Here is a 24,032-nt window from a genome sequence, read left to right as displayed (position 1 = left end):
AATTTCTAAACAAGTAACAAAAAATAAAATAAAATCAACATATATGTTATGTTAGTCTAAAAATGTAGCCGGTAATACATTTACTAAAAAGATAGCAAGAAAAGTAAAAACATAAGCAATTTTATCCAAATGTTGTAGTTCATATTTGTTGGGCTATTATCTCTTTAATATTTAACATATACTCCTTATCATCATATGTTGGTTCTCGACCAAGTTCATCATCATATAAATTTGAATCCGCATCATTAAAATTATCAAAATCTTCTTCGTCAATGTATTTTACAAAGTGTGGATTGTCTTAATTCCCCTTATGATTGAAGTTTTGAAATATGCAACATGCTAGTACAATCCAACCTTGATTTTTATGTTATACTAAGGTGATGTTAATATGAGAAATGTTTTTTAAAATAACAATTGTCTTATCAACCACATTTCAAAGCCTCGAATGCCCGAAATTAAAGAGTTTGCAAGTTGTCTATGGTGCTTGTGTCTAGCACCATTCTCTTAAATGGTATCATACATTACGATATGGTGCAAGAAAATATTTTCTATTTGCATAATTAACATCAACCTTATAATATTTGAATTCAAAGTTTAAATGGTTTGTAGCTTTAATTATAAAAACTTATATGAACTTAATTTGAAGAAAGACTTATGATAAGGTTAAATCTTTTTTTATAATATGTAAATTAAGTAAAAATAATATAAAATTTATAACATATAACCTTTATAGAAAATTTTTATAACACTTCTTATAAATAATATATTTTTCCTATAACTTTAGAAATTTATTTTTTATAAATAAGTTATAATAAAAAATTATAATTTATTTATGAATAAAAATATTATTTTTACAACATAGAAAATGAACAAATAAATAGGTTATATCCATACTTGGCCATAACTTTATATATATTATAATAGTAAATTATTTTTTATAATAGTTTTTTTAGTCATAACTTTAGAAAATTTTTAGGATTTATAATATAAGAATTTTTTTCTATAACATGTCACTTTTGTGTAATTACAAATAATTACACCAAAATCTAATTATTAGGTGGTTTTTCAAAGATTACCTAAAAATTATTTTAAATAATTGACGAATATTTTATATTTTTTTGATTTCATAAAATTTACATGCAGTGAGATTAGAACTCATGCCATCAACATTTTTAAAATCTTTTCTTTACCACTCCAACCAAAGCTTTACTTTTATGAGTGTAATACCCAATTTTAGCCCAAGCTCACAAAAAAATAATAAACCCAAAATAATAAAACAAAGTCTAAGCCCAGTACAAAATTATATCATTTGACCCGATCGAAATGGCTCATTACTTGAAAAGGTTGAAGGTCCATCTACAAGCTTATGAAAACATAATCTTCAAGGATATGCAATCTTAGATATAGTCTTAGATATGATATATGCAATCTTAGAAGATATGATTTTGTAATCTTAGAGATTTAATTTGTAGATACCCTTTAATTTTAGCCGTTGATGTAATTGATCTGTACCGTTAGATTTGGGAAAGCTCAACTATAAATAGAGGCTTCTCCCTTCATTGTAAGGGGGGGAAGTTGGGAGTAATAATAATTCTTAAGAGTATTCCCTCAAATTTCTCTTTCTCTTGCATTTTTATTTTCTTTGGCGTGTTCAATAGGGTCCTTTCGAATTCATTTATTTGAGGATTTAGGCCCAGAATTTATGTCAAAGCTCGATTTAGTCTTTTTTATTTATTATTTATTTTTATTAAATTTGATTTTCTTGTTATTAAGTTATTATTATTGTTATCATTATCATTATTATTATTATTACTATATATACACATACGCATATTTTTTTACAATAATATATATACATACATATTTGTTTAAAAAACTTTTATAAACACATGCACATATTATATTTGCATAACTTTTATATACATATATATACATTTACATTTTATATACATATATATTTTTTATTTCCTAACTTTTATATGCATATATATATACTTTTATATATTTTTTACTTTGATAAATATGTATATACGTATGTTTTCTTATATTATTCTTCATAAATTTATATATATATATATATTTATAAATTAATTAATTTTAATATATGTAATTATTATTTGTTTATATATATATATGTAATTATCTTTTTTATAATCTATATATATGTATATAATTTTTTTATATATGTACATGTATATATTTTGTACCCTTTTTTCTCTTTATATTTTTTTGTTTATTTCCATCTTTTGTTTATCAATTTATGTTTTCATTTATATTTTAAAAGCATGTTTTTTTAATTCGTTCATTTATTTGATGCTTTGCATGTTATTGATTTATTTTTATTTATTTGTTTATATTATTTCTATGCCATTGTTGTATTTATTACTATTGTATTTGTTATCACGATATTTATACATACATTATAACATTACATTATCTTTTACTCGAATTTAAAAATGGAAAATTTTCAAAATAAAGATAATACTCGTATTTAGGATTTTCAAGAAAATTGAGCCCTAACTTATTGGGTTCCGATTTTCTTCGTAAAATCTAACAATCGAGGATTGTTCTTTAATCAAACAAAATAAAACTTGTCATCGGGAATTCAATGTGTTGTGTCCTAACGTATTGGATGTGACACGTTGATTTCTCGAGATAAAGATTTTTTTAAAATATATATATAAAGGAAATATTGAATGTTTGGGATTTTAAGAAATCGTGCCCTAACGTATTGGGCTACGATTTCTTCATAAATTTTAAACAATTAAATATTTTCTTAAATTTTATTATACGAGTTTTTTGGACCAACTTATCTTGAAGAGAATAAAATGTTGTGCCTTAACGCATTGGGTGTGATATTTTTCTTTTCAAAAAGAGAAAGACTTAATAAATAATTTCATTTATTTAAGGATAGTATTTTTTTTAAACTCTCGACTTTAAGACATTAATTAATCAATTTGGTACCAATTTTTGGGCGTTACGAGGGTGTTAATCCTTCCTCGTACGTAACTGACTCCCGAATCCGTTTTTCTAAAACTCGTAGACTAAAGCTATTTTTTAGGTGATCCAATCACACCTTAATAAAAGATTGGTGGCGACTCCCAATTTTTGTTTTTTTTTAAGTCGACAACTAATTTTTGTTTTTTTTCCAAAAATAAAAAATAATTTCGACAATGAGTATTTTATATATATTTGATATTTATTTAATCTCATTATTTGTTTTTTTATAATTTTTGTATATACACATATCAAATATCTTTCAAAAATAGTGATAAATCTAGAACGGTATATTAAAACAGATCGTTATTGATACATATTAGTATTAGTAAAAAGATGGTACGGTATGGTACTGACTGCCTTGATCCTAACACTAATTCTTTTTGTTAAATTCATCAAATAATTTGAATTAATTATGAAATAATTATTTTAAAATTTGTAATTATCTTTTCAATAATATTTTCTTCAAATTTTAAATTTAAATTTCCTCTCTGCTGGTACCAATATGAAATTGCTGGGTTTTTAAACTCTTATTTTCTTTTGGGCCTTGGGGGGTACTGGCAAATCTTGCATTATTACTACCATAAACCATTGATTTGGCCTGTACCAAACCTCATAATGGCGCCAAGCATTCGCGCCATTCGATCAACTATACAAAACCCTTGAATCCACGAAGAATTGAAAGAATCCCAAAGGACCCGAAGTGATTTTCTTTTCTTCGTTATATTCACTAGAAAATCCGTTTAAAATATGGTGAAAGGGAAGCAGTACTGGCTGCTGAAAACGGAACCAGGGGAGTGGTCATGGGAAGACCAAGCCGCAAACGGAGGTGTAACCAAATGGGACGGTGTGAAGAACAAGCAAGCCCAGAAGCACCTCAAGTCCATGAAGGTGGGTGATCTCTGTTTCTTCTACCACTCGGGCGCCACCGCTCGCCGCGTCGTGGGGGTGGTCAGCGTGGTTAGGGAATGGTACGCAGCGGAGGGCGGAGATAAAAACAGCGAGGTGGTGGTGGATGTGAAAGTGGTGGGGGAGATGAGGAGGCAAGTGGACTTAAAGGACATGAAACAGGATGGGGAGTTGAAAGGGTTTGTCATGTTTAGACAGCCGAGGCTGTCGGTTTTGCCGGTGCCGGAGAAGGTTTGGGAGAGGATCTGTGAATTGGGTAATGGGTTCGAAGGGGACGGCATTGATATTGGCGACGATTAAGAGGTTTCAAGAATGTGGGTGTTTTATTTTGTAAAGAGAGGCCCTTCTGTTGGGCTTTTTCTAGAAATGTATTTTGTTAATGAAAAGAAGGGTGCTTAGCAGTAATGTTTTGTTTATTGGCGAAGGAATTAAAGATGGGATTCATGTTCCCCATATGCTCTTGTACGTGGCCAAATTTCCGCTTTAACCAACAATGTCGGAGCTTTATTGTTCTGTTTGTGCGAGTTTACCAAGTAACTTTGACTGTGGCATTTTAGTGAACACTTACCATGCATTGCCTAAATCCTTCATACGAAAGCAGGAACGATACCGTGGTTGCGCCATTTCTGTTCAAATACCTTTCGAAAAACCCAAACCCAGGAAAAAGAGAGATGCCCTGCCGTTGTTTCTGGTCTTTTTAGTTTCATTTTATATTTGCTTCTGCTCCTGGCTTTTTCCCCTAATCTAGGTTTTGGTGAATGTTCCCATCTTCTTTTACAGCACTTCATTTAAACCAATCAAACCCAAAACCCAATTCAATCTATTTGAATATAAATTTCACTCAATTTAATTTCGTTACGAAAATCGCTAGGTTGAATTTAAACTTGAATAAATCTGAATTTGATTTCAAAAGGACTTAAATAAATAATCCAAAATAATTAGAACTTCAAAATAATTCAAACCCGTAGTGATCGAATAACTCTAATCTTAAAAATAATCTTAGTAGCGAGATTAAAATTTTAACATTTATTTTCACCAAAAAAAAATTAATACTTATGTCTTTCAGATTATTTGAAAAATCGAAGGGATCAAGGGCATCATCGGGCATAAGTTTCTCAATTTTTCTTTTGGAGATATAACCTAATCTTAATTAATGCCTCTTACCTATTATAATAGTATGCAATAATGGATTAAATGGAGTAATTGTATTAAGTAAATATAGATTATCGTTATTTGAGAAAGAACTGAAATCAACCAAATCTGAACTATTAAATAGACTAAATTTTACATTTTCAAGTAAATAAGAATAAGCGAATTTGTCTAATGTTGAAATGAAAATTAAGTTTCACCTAAAAAACGGTCTCGTTTAAATCCAAATAAAATCTTATCTTTAATAATAAAAATCTAAAAGTACTTATTCCTTCAACTTCTATCGAATTATTGTTATCTTCGTAGATGTATCTTTTACTATCATTTGGCTTTCGGTAATTTAAACAATATTGCATAGACACCCTGATTTGAGTTGCTGCACCAGAATCTATCCACTAAGTGTGTCTAAATGCCAAAGTCAAATTAACCTCAAAACAAACAAAATGTCCCTGACTATTTCAATGCATGAGAATCTATATATATTCGGCCCATGCTTTATTTAATAATCGAAATTAATAAACCTTAACCAATTAAATCACTTTTAATTTGAGATAACCTTTTATAATAATAAATAAAAGCATATAGTTAATCAGATTATATATATGATGTCTATATTATCCGAACAAGATCCAAACTTATGATTCAAAACTAATAAAATCAAAGAATAGAAAGAAAAGGAAAAAAAATCCTCTTCTTTTTTAATTTCTTCCCCTATAAAAGAGATGGATGTATTGGTCAAATATGGATGGTAATATATGAACTTTCATTCATGCAGTTTAATATTTTATTTTAATTTAATTCGATTTTATAAATTACTAATATTATTTATATGACATTATTTTATGATTATATATTATATATAAATAATTATATTTATTTAATATATAGAAATAATTAATATAATTTTTATTTTTAAATATACACAATTAAATCAAAATTAATTTTTCATATATTATATTCTATAAAAAAAATTTGATATCATTAAGTTTCTTAAAAAATTCCAATTTCTTAAAAAGGTTGAAGTCAAAATTTAATAAAAAGAAAATTAAATTAATTGAAAGGAAGAACATTAATGAAGCAATTAGTAAGCATTTTTATGAATTGAAATAATAAAATTATGGGGTGTAAACAATAACGGAGTTAAAAAAAAAATTTTGAGATCAGAATTAAATTATATATTTTTACGATAATAAAAATATAATTTTATTATTTTAATAGTTAATATATTTATAACTTTTTAAGATTAAATTAATTTTTTTATTATTTTTTATAATTTTATTATTATTAATTTTTAAAAAAATCCACCAAGTGTGGACTGAAAAAAGTAAAATGATTCGGAATCTGTCCATTAGTCCATCAATGTCACATCCCCCACCATAAATTGCTGGAGACATCAGCCATGAAAGAACTTCCATCCAAATGTTTGATCTTCACCCCCTTATAAGGTAGACAGAGTTCAAACGTATAAAAATCTAGGCAATGGAACCTAGTGGCCACACTAAGGCCATCTGCCACTACAATTTCTCTCTTTATTTTGATCAGATATCAATGACGGAACTCATTACTTTTATTAGTGTGCATGGTAAAAACATAATTTTTCTTTTATTAGTGTGCATGGTAAAAGAGATGGACAAATAGAAAGAAAATTACTTTTTCTTTCCATCAATTGCTTGATAAAGGTGAAAAATAAGAGGTAAGAAAATAAAAATATTTAAAAAATACATCATTTTGAACTAACATACACATTTCTCGTATTTTCTCTCCTCTCGTCATTCTAATATTGAAGGATTGATGTTTATCACTTTTTTCTCTACCAAATATACTTAAAATTCATTTTCTTTTCATTTTTCCTTTCTTTTCTCTGATTCTTTCGTTTTTCCATTCAACTAAATACACTCTTAATACGTTGGTAGTGATATGATTTGTTCCCAAAAGAAAGTTAGATGAATAGAAACATGAGTTGTTTACGTTGTTAAAAATGCAAAGCACAAACATAAAACAATCTTCTTTTCAAATCAAAGAGATTGAGTTCTAAGATTTTTCAATTTCTCCCTGGCCTTCCCAAATAATATTAAAAAAATTATTCTTGATAAAAATCTTCTTAAAATTGAAATATGAAAAAAGTCGTCCCCACTCTTGGCACACACTACTTTCCTCATCTCTTCTCTTTGTAGTCGTCCCCACTTGCAAGTTGTGGAGATTATATATTTGAAAATATAATGTGAAACAAAAATTTTATCTAATGTTTTGTAGTATAATTAACATACATAATATATGTTATAAGAAAAAAAATATTTTTACGTAACACATCTAATTTTAGTATGACCTCTCAAGATTAACATTTTGACTCTACCACTAACTACGAATGGAACCCCAATCCTAAACTCACACTCATCGTTGATGTTCGAATGTCTCCTTATTTTATGGTTCTAAAACAAAAGAAAAAAATCATTTAAAGCTTGAGAAATAAAACTCTTGAGAAAGGATGAAGAAAAAAATGAAAGAATTGAACCCCAAACTTATAATTTAAAACCAAGAAAATACAACATGGGAAGAAAAAGAACAAAAAGAAAACCTCTTTCTTTTTTTTATTTCTTCCCCTTTGATGTTAAAAGCAAATGGATAAGTAAATTTGGTCAAATGTGTAATGTAATATATGAAATTTTTTATATCTGCAATTTTATACATTAAAATTTTATTTAATTTAAATTTTATAAGTTATTAACACTGACATTCATATAATATTATTTTATGGTTATATATTATATACACTAATAATTATATTTATCTAATAAAAAAAATCGATTGTATCACTATTGAATCAAAATTAATGTTTTTATAAAACTCTCTACTTTTCCTGTAACTTACTAGGAAATGGCTCTATTGTCTTTATACACATGAAACTTTAATTGCGGTTCAAATGTATGCTTCAAAATTTAATTTTGATTTAATCATACACATTTGAAGAGATAAATACATCAATTTGTTTTTATATTGGATAAATATAATTATTTGTACATGCAATATCTAAACTAAAATAATGATATATCAACAATTGTATTAATAATTTGTGAGATTTGGATCAAATTGAAATTTTATGTATAAAATTGCATAAAATTAAAGTTCATGTATAGTTTTGCAATTTATCCCATTAAATTATACACATTTAAAGAAATAAATACATTAATTTATTTTTACATTAGATAAATATAACTTTTTTTTGTGAATTACAAGATGAGGGCAAAGTTCTAACAGTAATGCGACTAGCACGACTCAAACCTAAATCACACCTGGGATGACCAACACCCTGGCCATCAGGCCAACACACGGGGTTCAAATAAATATATTTATTTATCTATACAACACATACACGTAAAATATTGTTATATCGATAATAACATTGGTGATTTATGAAAATTGAATCAAATCAAAAGTTCATATATAAAATTACTTAAAATTAATATTTATATATAACATTACGCATTAGATAATATAAAATATAAAATATATTATTAATACCATAAGTATACTTTGAATCCTAATATTTTGTATGAAATTAATAGCTATTGTAAATGTCAATAGAGTTGACATTTTCTATATCCATCTGTTTAATTAATAAATCTTCATTATTAATAAAATAGAAAAAAATTTAAATCTATAATGACTTGATCATTAAAAATTCAAGCCTCAAATTTAAATAATTTAAACTCGAAACAATTCACACCTAAAATTTATCTTCAAATATGTATGAATCTGAAATTGAAATAATACAATTGTGTGCTAAGAAAAGTAAAAAGAATAGTCAATCAATGTCCCATCCCCCATATAAATTGCTAGAGAAGTGGAGAACTACTTCCAACCCACTAAAGTCCAAATTTGACCTTATTACACTAGAGACGTATATGGCCGGGTTGGGTCACCTCCAGTTATATCCAAAAAATTGAGATTAAAATTTCGTCCAAACTCAACTCGGATAAAAATAATAAAATTTGTGTCCAGTTTGGTTCACTCGTATTAAAGTCTTTTTTATAAACATAATACATTAAAAACACAAAAAATATTAAAATAAATATTTTTAACAAATTGAAAATAAATTAAAAAAATCTTTATGCTTAAATAACACTAAATAGGTGTAACTTAACAAGCAAATGTCTCTAAAATAATAGTAAAATTAGCAATAAAATAAGAGTTATACAATATTCAAACAATAATAACAAAATAGTAGCAACATAATAGTAAAATGACAGCAAAACAATGAGAAAGCAACATATTTTATTTTTGCAAATTCGGGTTGGGCTAGGCCTGGGCCAAAAAACCTTATCCAAAACTCGACCCATTTTCTAAACGAGCTTTATTTTTTTCTCAAGCTCATTTCTCGGGTTATATTTTTATTAAAACCCTCTCACTTTTTGAACGGACCTTCAGACCTAGCCCGTGGACATATCTACCCTAAATGGAGCTCATTTATAGATTTTGTTTGAAAAAAAAAAAAAAGAAAACCAAGTATAGTTGTTATTGCTTGTTACAAGTTCAACCCTCCAATTATTTGTTTAAGTTATAGTTTCATCCAATGTTTAGAAAGGGAGGGCAAAAGAAGTTAAATTAGAAGAAATGAGCTTCACAAAAAAATTAGGTTGTCTAAAATATTATACAATTTATATGCCATAAAAAATATTTTTTTATTAAAATATATTAATTCATTAAATATTGAATATTAATAACATAATTTTTAAATATTTATAATATAATATGAAAAAGTCTAAAACTAGATTAAGTTGATAATTTATAAATATCGACAATATTTTTTTTAAAATTTATATTTCAATAATATAGTAATATCATACACAAACTCGATCCATATTTAACTCGATAATTATTGTTAAGAAAACAAAAATAAAAAAAAGGATAAATATTCATTATCTCCTTATCTGCATAAATAATGAAAATTATTTACATAAAATATTAAATTAAGCTTATCCTTTATCAGTTTACTTTTATTTTAAATTAGTTTTATTTTCCTTATCTACAAAATTATGTATACAAACACAAATCACTAACTGGATTTGTTGACGAAAAACACAACGTTACCGCCGGCGCCGCCGCTGGCGCCAGAGTTTTTGGTTAAATTCCACAAATGGTCTTTGTACTTTACTCGTATTATGAAATTAGTCTTTATATCGTAATTTGAATCATTTTAATCCTTGTACATCGTGGATTCGGGAATTGCAAATCTAATTGGTAACAATCATTCACTTTTTTCTGTTATTTTTGATGACGGGTTTACTTTTTCAAATAATTAAGTACGTCGGGTTTTTATATTTAACTGACTTAATCGACTATTATGCTACGTACTATAATTAAACCGAGCGACTTTTATAGTGTTAATCGAATTGATTTATCGATTGAATTCGTTAAATCAATTTTAACCGAATTATAATCTCTCCAATAAACAATCGTTATCAATTGGATCGTAACATTCAAACCCCTAAAATTCATGTGCATGAATTATTATACAATCTGAATAAAATCTAGGGACTGTTACTAGAATTTAATCTTTTTTCTCTAGAAGAAGTGAGCCAGAAACACTGAACCAATGGCAATATCGTAATTATATTCAAAAGCCAGCCCATTTATCCAAACAGAGCTGCATAAAAACCTCGTTAACCGCCAGAAATCAAAGTCTCTGGCAAAAGGCAAGGCAAAGAATGCAAAAACTGTAGTCAAGCAGTTCTTTTTTCTATCAAAAAAATATTTTCCTCTGGATTACATAGGGGGGGTTCGTCAATGGCGAACCAGTTGGGGAGCTTGATGGAATCAATAAAGTCAAAGGTAAGGGCACTGAAAAAGTCAAAGCCGAATAAGCCGTACATAAAGATGGACAAGAGCGCCAGCGTTAAAGTGGAGATCCGAAGCCGGAAGGCCAGGAAACTTATCGACAAGACCTTGAAGGTAGCCGATCAGCCCGGCAAGCGCTCCATTTCATAACCACGCCGTCGTTTCGTTTTTCTTCATATATAATTTGATTTTCTTTTTTCATTTGCTTGTATATCAATACACACTTTAATTTGGAGCAAGTTTTAGATTATCCATTTTTACTTCCATACTTAACAAGATTTAATTTGGATTAAGTTTTACTTTCATCAAGTTTTATTTTAAATAAGTGCCATGACTAAGTCTTCGATCGAAATTTTTGATTTAATCAAGCTGACGAATTTTATTTTATCATTTTAATTCGATTTGAATTTTTTTAAAATTGAGTTAGTAAAATGAAATTTAATTAAATATATCAAATTAAAATCTTGTTATAGTATAACTAATTTCATGTTAGAGCCAGTAAATTTTAATCCATATATGTGAAAACTTTTTGAAAGCAAAATAATAATTAATAAGATAGACAAACTTGAATAGTTCATTGATTTATATTTATATATTTAAAAAGTGTATATTTTAAATATATATAAATTTTGATTTTTTTAAAAAATTATTTTGTAATTTTGTTGAGAGACCAATTTACTTATTTTCAAAATTGGTAGGAACCAAAAAAGTATTTACATCAATTTGTTATTTGAATAGTAAAATTTAACTCAACTCGAATAACTCAAAATTTAAAATATTTTTTTTAGTTTTTTTAATCGAATCGAGTTTTGCTCATCCTAATGCCATCAGAATACATGAGATATGATTAAGCCTTACCCTTCAAACCCGTATAATTAGTATAATTAATACAACAAATCAACTAAACACTAACTTAAAATAAATATAATTATGAGAATAGTTTTGTTTTTTTATAATTTATATATGTAAAATTAAATTCAAAATAAATCTACTAGAATATAAGAATATCCACTCATAATGTGTTTTAAAAACTTTACAAATCATTTCAACTAAAATCACTTTTAATTTTCATATTATCTTTTAATAAATCTATATTACACATATTTTTCTAGCTCCTAATGAGTAAAAAGAGTAAAGTACGACTTTACATACTAAGTAAGAAAGATTATAATTGAATGATAAATAAGTACAAATGATGGAGATACACGATTTAAATAACGAAAGATCCAATATTTAAAAATTGTATCTAGAATGACTGGAAAGGTAAAAAACAAGACTAGATATAATTTGATCATTATTAGCAAATTCAAAATCTTTGTAAATAGAGCCAATCATTAGTTCTCAAATGTTATACATCAATCTGTTAATAAAAGAATAGAAAAAGTTTTTATATGTCGTTTAAATTATATAGGAATTATTGAAACTAAAAATTAAAGATAAGAAATTCTACGTTCCTTAAAATAGAATAACCACTTAGAATAACGAAGACGGGTCGAGAAGTATATGGTAGTGCATAATTTAGTATTAATTCTATTAATTAAAAAATTAGTAATTATTGTTTTGGGTTTTTTTGAAGGTTATTGTTTTCATTTAATATAATAAACTTGGGTTGAAAATGTACCATTTCCTGATTAATGTCAGCCAAAGAATAATAAAAATAATTATTTATTATTTTAGTTTTCATGGTTAGAACACCGAAAGCAAAAGCAAAAGAAAAGGGAATTTATTGTGGATATTTGACTTTGAATTAGGCGAGGCAAAGTGTTTACTTTTAACATATGCATAAGTCAACCGAGTTTGAATTTATTTGTTTATTGGGTTAAATTTTGAAATTATGTTCTACTTTAATTCAAATAAAAAAATTGCCAAGCATACAAATATTCAATTAGACTTAATTATGAGCTGTGCTGGTCGGATTTGGATTGGGCAAATATAAATTTGTAAGTTCATTTTTAAGCCTAGTCTTGACTCAAAATGGGTCTAAAATTATGTTCAGGCTCGATCTAAATTAAAAATGTTAAATTCAAGTTCGACTCGGTCAATCTGTATTATATTTTTTAAGTATATAAAAATAAATTTTAAAAATATAATACATCAAATACACTAAAAATATTAAAATAAATGTTCCCCAACAAATGGTAAATACATTAAAAAATTATTATACTTAAATAACACCAAAATAGTTGCAACTTAATTAGTAAATGCCTCTAAAATAGTAGCAAAAGTAGCAATAAAACAAGAGTTATCTAATACTCAAACAATAACAACATAATAGTAGCGAAATAACAAAAAAACAACTCATTTAAGCTAAGCTCAAGCCAAAAATCCTACTCGAGACTCAACCCATTTTTAAACTCATTTTACGAATCTATATTTTTATTCAAACATTTCGACTTTTTAGATAGACCTCTAAATCTGAATGAATAACCCGACCCATTATCATGACTAAATTCGACAAATCAACGGCGGTAAGTCACGAAGTACAATTTTATTTTTGCTTAAAGTCGTGTCATTTTGGAAGCTTAGCCATCAACAACATTTTTTGTGCATTGTAGTGTTTGTCCTTCAACAAAGCATCTTTAGGTGATGAACAAAAGCTAAAATTAATTGAAATTTTTTTAACATATATAAAATAAAATATTAATATAACTTTATGGAATAAAAGTAAATTTATTCTTACAAAATTAGGTAAACAATTGGCAATATCAATATGTCATATTAACTTATCGTAATTAGTTGAAGGGTGATTATAATATTAGTGATTAGTATTTAATTTTAAAAATTGAATGATTAAAACGTAAACTTAATTTTTTACAATTTACCACTTAATAAATTAATCTCAATACATATTTTTTTTCATTATTTTATGTTATTTAATTGAATAAAAGCTAAAAATGAAGGCGGTGTTTGGTTTTCAATAACAGACCGCAATTGTTTGGTTTTCTAATTTTAGGGCATTTATTGTTCAATTAATAAAGTTGAACGGTAAGAACCGGGCCGGTTTTGAGGAATAATTTAATGCATCCAATTCCAGGTCAAATAAGGAACTCTTTTTTGTTCTTTTTTTTTTTAATCTAACTTTTTTCTTAATTTATTACTAGTTTAAGGTGGGATTTAAGAAGTTTGAGACTCTTTAAAATAGGGTTGATATAATTTTTAATTTCGATATTTTTTTTAAAATTTGATATTTAAATTTTTTGGGTCAAATTTGATATCTAAATTTGACGTTTTTTCTTAATTTGGTATCTAAGTTTTTTTTATTTTAGGTTCAATTTGGTATCTAAATTTATTAAATGTTGGTGTTAATTTTTTTGTATGCTACAAAAATATTGTCAGTAGGAAAGTCATGTTAAAAAAATAGGTATTAAGCTATGCTTAACGAATTAATATTAAATAAGAAAAAAGAATTTTAAAAATTTAAATTAAAAGAAATTCATTATTTTCAATTAATTAAATAAATAAAACTAAAATTAATTCAACACATAAAATATAAAAAAAAATCATATCATCCGGCACATGTCGGTCATACATTTATTATTTTTGCTGCCTCATAAAAAATAATATTGTTAGTATATTAGAGTAATTTGTAAAATATTTGATTAGTTCAAGTACCAAATCGATCAAAAAAAGAGATTAGGTACCAAATTAGAAAAAAGATTCAATTTCAGGTACCAAATTGGACCCCGAAAAAAATTACGTACAAGCTTAAGAAAAAATGTCAAGTTTAAGTACTAAATTGGGCAAAAGATTATAAAAATTAGTTTTCTATCCTGCTTCGTTTCGAGTAAAAAAATATATCTAACTTTTTACTAAATAAAATTCCAAAAGATTGTGGTAGGGATAAATTATTTTGGGTTAAATCATGGTTATGGTCTTATGCTATATTTAAGTTTAGGATTTAATAATTATATTTTAATTTGACATAAGTTGGATACGGAAGGCCTTAAGGCTTCCCTTTATATAGTAAAGATTATAGGAAATTTATAAAAAAAAATTAAAGATATACATAATTAGAAATTTATTAAATATATATAATTTATAAAAAATAAATTATATTAAGATCATCCTAAAAAAGTATAGTTTTTAGGCACTAATAAAATATTGTCATGTCATTAAATTTTAAAAATAACAAGGTATTATTATACACTCATCTATATCTAATATCTTCTCTAACTTAATTTAACTTTAGTTAAAATTACTTAAAATAATTAATTTTTTAAATTATAAACAAACGTCTGTTCTTCTTTTACAAATTTCAATCATATTGTTTTTTTCCCATAAGTTAATACTTTTTATTTTAGTGCAACTAATTTTAAAATTTTAATGATTTTTGTGCAATTTTTTCAATGCCATTAACACATAATTTTGGTAATTATTTTACCATGAACCCAAACATTGAATCTTAAACTTGAATTTTGAACCTCAAACCCTGAAACCCAAGGTTCAAGGTTTAGATTTGGATTCAAGTTCTAATTTAGGGTTCAAGGTTCATGTTTAGGATTCAAGGGTTTGAGGTCGAGGGTAAATTTTTTTATCAAAATCAAGTGTCAATGCTATGGAAAAAAATTGTTGAAATGCCAATAAATAATTGAAAAGAGACCATGAATAATGTGGTGGGAAGAGTCTGTAACATGATTTCTCTATGTATGAGTGTATAATAACAATTTCATGCCTTAAAATTTTGATTATATGACAAAATCTTATCGGTGCCTTAAAACATTAGTTTTTAAGAGATCTTTATGTAAGTTATTCTCAATTTATTAAAAAAAATAAGAAATTATAAAAAAATATTACAAATAAATTATGATATTACAAAAAGATATTTAAAATTATAAATATAAAAAATTAGGATTTTTAATTTTTTTTAATTAGGAAAAATGTAAAAAATTTATTAAAAAGAATAAATCTAGACCATGCACATCCAAAATTCAAAAAATAAAAATAAAAAATATGAGAATTTATTTTGAAATTATTATTTTATGAAATTACAAATATATATAATGATTAAAAATCATGACGAGAATGAACATGAACAAGTGCACATCCAAATGCAAATAAACTTGAATATCCAATTTTTTAGGTTCATTATGAATATATATTTTTAATATTTTTTAAAAAATATGAATTTTGAATTTTAAAAACATAAATTTTTAAGAAATATAAATTTTGATTTTAAAAATTATTTTGAATTATTTTGTAATTTTTGTTAAGAGAGATCAATTTACCTATTTTTATAATTTATAGGGACCAAAAAATATTTATACTAATCTATTATTCGAATTGTAAAATTTAACTCGGGTCGAATTATTTATTCGAGTTAACTTGAATAATTCAAATTCCTTTTTTATTTTTTTAAAATGACTCACCGAGAATAAATGAGATATGATTAAGCCTTACCCTTCAAACCCATATAATTAGTATAATTAATATAATTTGTTTTGGGTTGTTTTCAAGGTTATCATTTTCATTAACTCATTGATTAGGCGGTTGAAAATGTATCATTTCCTGATTAATGTCAGCCAAAAGAATAATAAAAAAATTATTTTTTTCTTTTCTTTTTTATGGTTAGAACACCTAAAGCAAAAGCAAATCTATTGCGGATATTTGACTTTGAATTAGGTGGCGCAAAGTGTTTATTTTAACCCAGTGTGATGATAACCCCAATAGTTTGTTTGAAATTTGAGAAGATAGACAATGGGATTCGTTTTTATGTTTACAATACTCTATATTATGTCGATTATATAAAAAATTTTAATAAATTAAAATTACTAAATTAAAATAATATAAAAAAATTTTAAAAAAATATAGACGGGCTTAAAATGGGCTCGGATTAGTCTTTTACAAATAAGGACGAACTTAAACAAAATTTTAAGCTCATATTTTAAGACGAATTGAATTTGAACAAATATAAAATATATTAATATTATACTTAAACCTAATCTAAATATGATCTAATTTGACTACGAACACATTTAATGTAGAGTACCTAATAGGCCTTCAAAGGGAGTCCTACACATGCATGGGTTTCTTATATGGTAAATCAACCGAGTATGAATTAATAAAATTTTATTTATATTTTAACATATATATTATATATAAAATAAAACATTAATATATTTTTAGGCTAATTTACCAATAAAAGTTTTTTTTTATAAATTTATCGAAATAAGCCCGATATTTTATTATTTACCGGAATGAGACATTTTTCGGCAAATCGCGTCTACGTCAGCGCGCTGACGTGACCGCGATTTTATAAAAAATTATAAAAAATTAATCTTTTATTGGTAAATTGGCCAGTATAAATAACAAAAACAATAGCAAAAATAACAACAAAAACAACAGAAAAATAAGAGCACCAAAACACTAGGAACAATAAGATAATTTTTATTAAAAAATAATTAATTTATTTGGGTCGGGCCCTAGCCAAAAACTTTTACCCGAGGCTTGATCCGTTTAGAAAACGTGCCTCATTTTTTATTCAAACACATTTTTCGAATTTATATTTTTATTCAAATCCTACTATTTTTTGGGCGGACCTTCGACCCAAGCTAGACAACCGAAGTTCATTCAATTTGTACTTTCTTGTTGATCTTTTTACCTATTGTTTGAATGCTTTTCTTTTTCTTTTTTCTTTTTTCTTTTCCTTAAAAAGAATTCCTTTTTGCTATTAACCATCACCAATAGAAAATTTTTATCATCCGTTTTTAATCATTAATGTCATTATAATTAAAATTTATTTCATTATTTTTATTAATTACTAATTTTGTAATTCTTATTTTTAAATCACTATGAATAATTGTGAAAGAACTTTTTGACCCTTTAAAATTTTGACTCTAATTTTTTTTTAAATTTCTCTCAATTTATTTATTTTTAACTTTATCGTCAATATGCTTTAGTCTTCCTTTCCACCTTCTTTCGAAATATCTTATTTAATTATTTGCAATGCTTCCTCTCAACACCAAAATTGAGAGGAAATTGAGAGGAAATTTGAGAGAGGATTAGTTTGTGAAAAAAAGGGGGTGAGGATATTTATAGTTTTTTTTTGGACCGTTGAGGGGGGAAATCGCGGCCACGTCAGCGTGCTTTGCTGACGTGGCAACAAATCGCGTCCTCGAGGGGGCAATTTGTTGCCACGTCAGCAAAGCGCGCTGACGTGGCCGCGATTTCCTGGCACGTCCCCTGACATCGTGCTGACGTGGACACGATTTGCCGGAAAAGGCCCATTTCGGTAAATAAGAAAATACCGGGCTCATTTCGGTAATTTAAAAAAAATAGGCTTTTTTTGGTAAATTGCCCATATTTTTATGTGTACAGCCCAAAATTTGCCTGGGCCCAGAACCCAAATACAATCCCAAAAAAAGACAAGCCCTAACAGCCAAATCAACCCAAAACCTAAACACCTAACAGAAACCCTAGCCCCCCTAACCCAAGTGGCACCGCACCCTACCCTAGCCTCTGACACCCACGTGCTGCCACCGACTTTGCCACCGTACGACCTCCCCACCTGCTCCAGTGCCACCTGCAAAATGAAAAGAGCATGCAATTGACACAAATAGCAGAAACAAACAGTAGCAAAAAAACATATATTTGGTTATAAAAGCAAAAGTTTAATGTAATCAAAGGGTGGGGGGGAATCAGAAAAGGACCGATCTTTACGTTTGTAAAAGCGGGGTTTTCTTTTTGAAAAACAAAAAAACAAGGAGAAATAAAATAAAAGCAGAAACAGTTTTTCTTTCAAAAAGGTGATGTTTTTTTTTCTTTACTTTTTATTTTCGAAGCATTAAATAACAAAAAGGGATTTTTTTACCAATTTGGTGACGTCGGAGTGTTCGGAGGGTCGGAGGGACGATTCGGCGCAAAAAAAGGGAAACTTTTCAGCTTCCTGCCGCCCTATACGGCGGCGCCGGCACCGGCGACCGGTGTGACTGTCGACGGTCAGATTCTGGGTAGTGCTCGGATTGGAAGCAGATATAGGGTTTTCGGGGATTTTTTGCAGAAGGGGAAGAAAAAAAATGAAATTTTGTTGAAAAAATTTTGGCTTAAATAGCCTTGTGAAACGATGTCGTTTCACCTAGTGCCCAAACACCCCAAAACCACGCTGTTTCGTGCTCGACCCGAGAACCGACCCGGCACGCAAGGAGGATCCGCGTGTTTTTGTTGGAAGGGCTAATTACAACTTTAGCCCTTCTATTTTTTTATGTTTTTTTAATTAAGTATTTTCTATTTTTTAATTCGGCCCTAAGATTTGTCGCGTTTTCATTTGGGCCCTCGTCTGAACGTCGTCGTTTGGAAAAGAGGGGAAAATTATTTGTTTAATCGCTCTCCGTTACTCGCGTATTCAATTTGGTCATTCACCTTTTATTTACTAGCGATTTGACCCAAAATTTTAGCTTAGTTTCTAATTTAGTCCTCTATTTGGTATTTAGGTTGTTTTATTATTAAATTGATCATTTTAATATTATTATTTACAATTTATATACACATGCATATATTTATATATATACATGTTTATGTATTTTTATTATTATATCTTATAAAATATATATATGCATGTACTTATATTATATATATTTCTATAATTTAAATACATATCCATATATATATATCAATACACATCTCAATTTCACGAATATATAAATATACTTACATGTTTTTTTATCTTACAATTTTTATATACATATATATATTTTACTTTTTTAATCCTATTCACTTTCTTTATTTATTTCCTTATTTACATTTTTATTATTATTTGGGAAGAATGTTTTAGTTTTATTTATTTATATATTTTTTATTTTGCATGATATTAATTGTCTTTTTATTTTACTTCGTTGCTGTTTTTTGTATTATCTATGTTCTCATTATTGTATTCATTAACATTTTGTTACGCATATTAATATCCTTTTAAAAAATTTCAAAGTAAGGCAATGTTTTGCGTTTGGAAATTCGAGAAAACGTGCCCTAATGTGCTAGGTTTCGATTTTTCTTGTTCGACCAAATAGCCAAATATTCTTTTAAAAATTTCAAAATAAGGGAATATTTTGCGTTTGGAAATTCGAGAAAACGTGCCCTAATGTGCTGGATTTCAATTTTTCTCGTTCGACCAAATAGCCAAATATCCTTTTAGAAAATTTCAAAGTAAGGCAATGTTTTGCGTTTGGAAATTCAAAAATATGCCCTAATGTGCTGGGTTTCGATTTCTCGTTTGACCAAATAGCCAAATATCCTTTTAAATCTCAATCCATGTCATTCGAGTTTTTTAAGGATCGTACTTTAAATCTCTTTAAAATTTTCAATTTTCGACATTAAGACATTAACTAATCAACTAGGTACCAATTTTTGGGCGTTACGAGGGTGCTAATCCTTCCTCGTACGTAATCGACTCCCGAATCTGTTTCTCCAAATTTCGTGGACCAAAATCGTTGTTTTAATAAAATCAAATCGTTTATTAAAAACAACCACTTTTCGAGGTGATCCAATCACACCTTATTAAAAAGAATTGGTGGCGATTCCTGTTTTTTCATTTTCGTTTTTAAAATCCAAGTCGACCCCGTTTTCACAAAAAAATGGTGTCAACATTATGGATTAAAAAAAGTTTTTTTTTTACAAAATTAGATAAATAAGTTAAATATAATTATGTGGCAAACAAATGATAATATTAACCTGTCATTTTAGCTTATCGTAACTAGTTGAAGGGTGATCATAATCTAATAATTTGATAACGTTGGTGCCTAATATTTAATTTTTGAAAATTATGTGACAAAAATGTAAATTTAACTTTAATTTAGTAGTCGTTTTTACAATTTACCCTTTAATAAATTAATTTCAATATATATTTTTTTCATTATTTTATGTTATTTAATTAAGTGAAAAACCATTAGGCGATTTCATAGGTAAGTTCTTGGAATATGATGGTTTAGATCCGAGGAAAGGAAGCCGAAATTTTATGCGGATAAGAGTTCTACTTGATGTACGTCGTCATTTAAAGAGGAAGAAGCAGGTTATGTTTTTCAGAATTTGCTCATATGTCAGGTTTAAATATGAAAGACTGACACTTTTTTGTTTCTATTGTGGTCGATTGGGTCACAGTGACTCATTTTGTGAGGTGAAAATGGCGTTGGGTGTAGAAATTGTTGTAATGGGTTGAGATTTGTCGTTGTGAGTGCAATCTAGAAGAGCTTTAGCATTGAATAGTGTCTGGTTACGTGAGGATGGGGAGGGAGAAAATAGTGGAAATTTTGATGACAGTCGGGCTCTAAAAAGTAGGTTGTGGGGCGTAGGAAATAATTTGAGATACCAGAATGTCATTGACCCTGTATTAGGAATCAATTTGGAAGGGAATTCGAATTCTTCCTTACAAATATGGAGGAAACTCATCGACTAGAAAGGTTTAATTTATAATAGATTATGATTCAAAAAAGGTATGGTAATAGGAGAAGAAGGGAAAAAGAGATCTAGGGAGGAGATTGAGAAGTTGATAGTTGCCATAATTTCGACGGTAAGGAATAAGAGAATGTTGGAATGTAATCTTTTATCATCGGGAGCTGCCAAAAGGCAAGCCAACTAGACACAATAAAAATTTTAAGTTGGAATGTCAGTGGTTTGGGGAATTCACTGACAGTGCGACGACTTCGGCATTCGCTGGATATATATAATCCCCAGATGGTCTTCTTTATGGAGACAAAGATTAGCAAGACTAGGATGGAAAGAATTTGACGAAGTTGTAGTTTTGCTAAGGGCATTAATGTTAACTCTGATGGTTCTAGAGGAAGGTTGTGCTTGGCATGGAGAGGTGATGTTACTATTATGCTTTGAAATTTCTCTAAAAGGCACATTGATGTGATAATTGAAGACTCTGAAGATGGGAATAAATGGAGATATACAGGTTTCTATGGCACCCCTTATGCATAGGATAAGGATGAATCATGTGCTCTTTTGAAAAGACTTTGTAGCAATGAGAGGATCTCATGGTTTGTCTGCGGAGATTTTAATGAAATTATGTATAATTTTGAGAAAAATAGAGGGTTACCTCGAGATGAAAGAAGAATGGAAGTATTTCGAAACGTGTTGGGGGATTGCCATTTGATGGATATGGGTTATTCTGGTAATTGGTTCAAATGGGAGAGAGGCAATTTGCCACAAACGAACATCTAAGAGCGTATGGATAGAGGAGTGGCTACTGAGGAATGGATGTCTATGTTTCCTGAAGCATCAATTCAACATCTTATGCACTCTTTTTCCGACCATTGCCCACTTTTAATTACCACGAAAAGGGAAGACAACTAGTTGATTGATAAGAAGTTTAAGTTTAAAGCTTGGTGGGTTTTAGATGAATTATTCAATACCAAAGTCAAACATATTTGGGAAATGTCAATAGGAGATTTGTTGCAAAAACTAAGAATCTTAAGAAAAGGTTTGAAGAGATGGCCTACTCGAATATGAAAAAATAAAAAAAAAGAAGAAATAAGTTTTTAACATCAAGACTGTCAGAGCTGATGGGAGCCGAAAAGGATGATAATAATCTGTTTGAAATTATTGATATGAAGATTCAACTTAACTTTGAGATTGAAAAGGATGAACACTACTGGGAATAAAGGGCTCGAGTGAATTGGCTAAAACTTGGGGATAGAAATACAACTTTCTTTCATAGTCAAGCAAGATAGCGACAGAGGAAAAATTTCATTCGTAAAATGTAGTATAAGGATGGAAGGGAAACAGAGGTCATATGGAAAATGAAAGTAATTGCTAGATCTCATTTTCTGAATTTATTTTCGACTGGTGAAAGAGGAAATTATGACCATCTTTTGTCGAGTATTGATCGTTGTGTTTTCAAGGAGGACAATCAAAGGCTCATGACAATATATACAAAGAATGAGATTTGATCGACGCTTTCTGAAATGAGGCCTACAAAAGCACCAGGTGAGTACGGATTCTCGATTTTATTTTATCAGAAGTGTTGCCATATCATTGGGGAAGATATCACATCCTTTTGCCTACGACTTTTGAATGGAGGTATGGATGTTAGTTCGATTAATACTACTTGTATTGTGTTAATTCCTAAAATTTCCAATCACTCCAATATTACTCGTTTTTGGCCCATTAGTTTATGCAATGTACTTTATAAATTGATGGCAAAGGTGATAGCGAATCGCTTTAGAAAAGTGTTAGAAAAATGCATTGATGCTGCACAGAGTACTTTTGTGCCAGGAAGGTTAATTTCAGACAATGTTTTGTTGACTTATGAAATATTACATATATTAAAACAGAAGAAAATGAGGAAAATAGGTTTATGGTGGTGAAACTTGATATGAGCAAAGTATATGATAGGGTTGAATAGAGCTTTGTAAAGGAAATGATGGTGCGAATGGGTTTTAATCCAGGCTGGATTGAATCTCTCATGAAATGTGTGACTATAGTTTCTTATTCAATGGTCTTTAATGGCCATGTTGGAGAAAATTTTCGTCTAACTAGAGGACTAAGACAGGGTGATCCTTTGAGCCTGTTTTTATTTTTAATATGCGGAGAGGGCTTATCTTGTCTTATACGACTTTCAATTAGGGAATGACTATTGAAAGGGGTTAAGGAATGACTATTGAAAGGGGTTAAGGCCAATAGGAGTGGTCCATAGATCTTGCATTTGTTATTTACAGATGACTGTATTTTGTTTGGGGAGGCAACAAACAAATGAGCTTTTTTATTAAAGGGAACTTTGGTTGAATATGGAAATTGTTCAGGTCAGTGTGTCAATTATGACAAATCAATCGTCTTTTTTAGTATTAATACACAAGAAGAAGAAAGAAGAATGGTTGCTAGTATACTTGGTGTGTGCAGTTCAAGTGACCCAGAATGTTATCTTGGCCTACCTAACATGGTGGGTAAAAGGAAAAAAACGTCTTTCCAAAATTTAAAGGACATATTTAAGCAACAAATTGATAATTGGAGTATTAGGCATCTCTCTCAAGGTGGGAAAAAAAGTTCAAAAAGGCTATTCTTTAATCTATGCTGACCTATACAATAGCTTGCTTTTTACTACCCAAATCCTTATGTGCTGACTTGGAGAGTATTATTGCGAATTTTTGGTGATAGAAAGGTCGGGGCAAGAGGGGTATTCACTGATGTGTTTGGAAAGATCTTTGCACATTAAA

The 24,032-nt window shown here is 28.2% G+C and overlaps 2 protein-coding genes across 2 annotated transcripts; both read left to right on the top strand.

Moving 5' to 3' along the window:
• Nucleotides 1–3,550: 3,550 nt before the first annotated feature.
• On the top strand, nt 3,551–4,457 carry LOC121225695 (thymocyte nuclear protein 1). The gene has a single exon (XM_041110101.1). The coding sequence runs from the start codon at nt 3,748–3,750 to the stop codon at nt 4,204–4,206; it is 459 nt and encodes a 152-aa protein (XP_040966035.1). The 5' UTR covers nt 3,551–3,747; the 3' UTR covers nt 4,207–4,457.
• Nucleotides 4,458–10,718: 6,261 nt separating this feature from the next.
• On the top strand, nt 10,719–11,140 carry LOC121225694 (uncharacterized). The gene has a single exon (XM_041110100.1). It carries the CDS (start codon nt 10,840–10,842, stop codon nt 11,038–11,040), a length of 201 nt encoding a protein of 66 aa, XP_040966034.1. The 5' UTR covers nt 10,719–10,839; the 3' UTR covers nt 11,041–11,140.
• Nucleotides 11,141–24,032: the final 12,892 nt, after the last annotated feature.

This window comes from Gossypium hirsutum, chromosome D13 (assembly GCF_007990345.1).
Source record: "Gossypium hirsutum isolate 1008001.06 chromosome D13, Gossypium_hirsutum_v2.1, whole genome shotgun sequence".
NCBI classification, from domain to species: Eukaryota; Viridiplantae; Streptophyta; class Magnoliopsida; order Malvales; family Malvaceae; genus Gossypium; species Gossypium hirsutum.
Note: the sequence above shows the minus strand (reverse complement) of the source record. Positions and strands in the feature narration are given on the sequence as shown.

Bases quoted from the DNA above. Each gene is read 5' to 3' on its own strand.
- LOC121225695 (XM_041110101.1), top strand. From the start codon at position 3,748: ATGGTGAAAGGGAAGCAGTACTGGCTGCTGAAAACGGAACCAGGGGAG.
- LOC121225694 (XM_041110100.1), top strand. From the start codon at position 10,840: ATGGCGAACCAGTTGGGGAGCTTGATGGAATCAATAAAGTCAAAGGTA.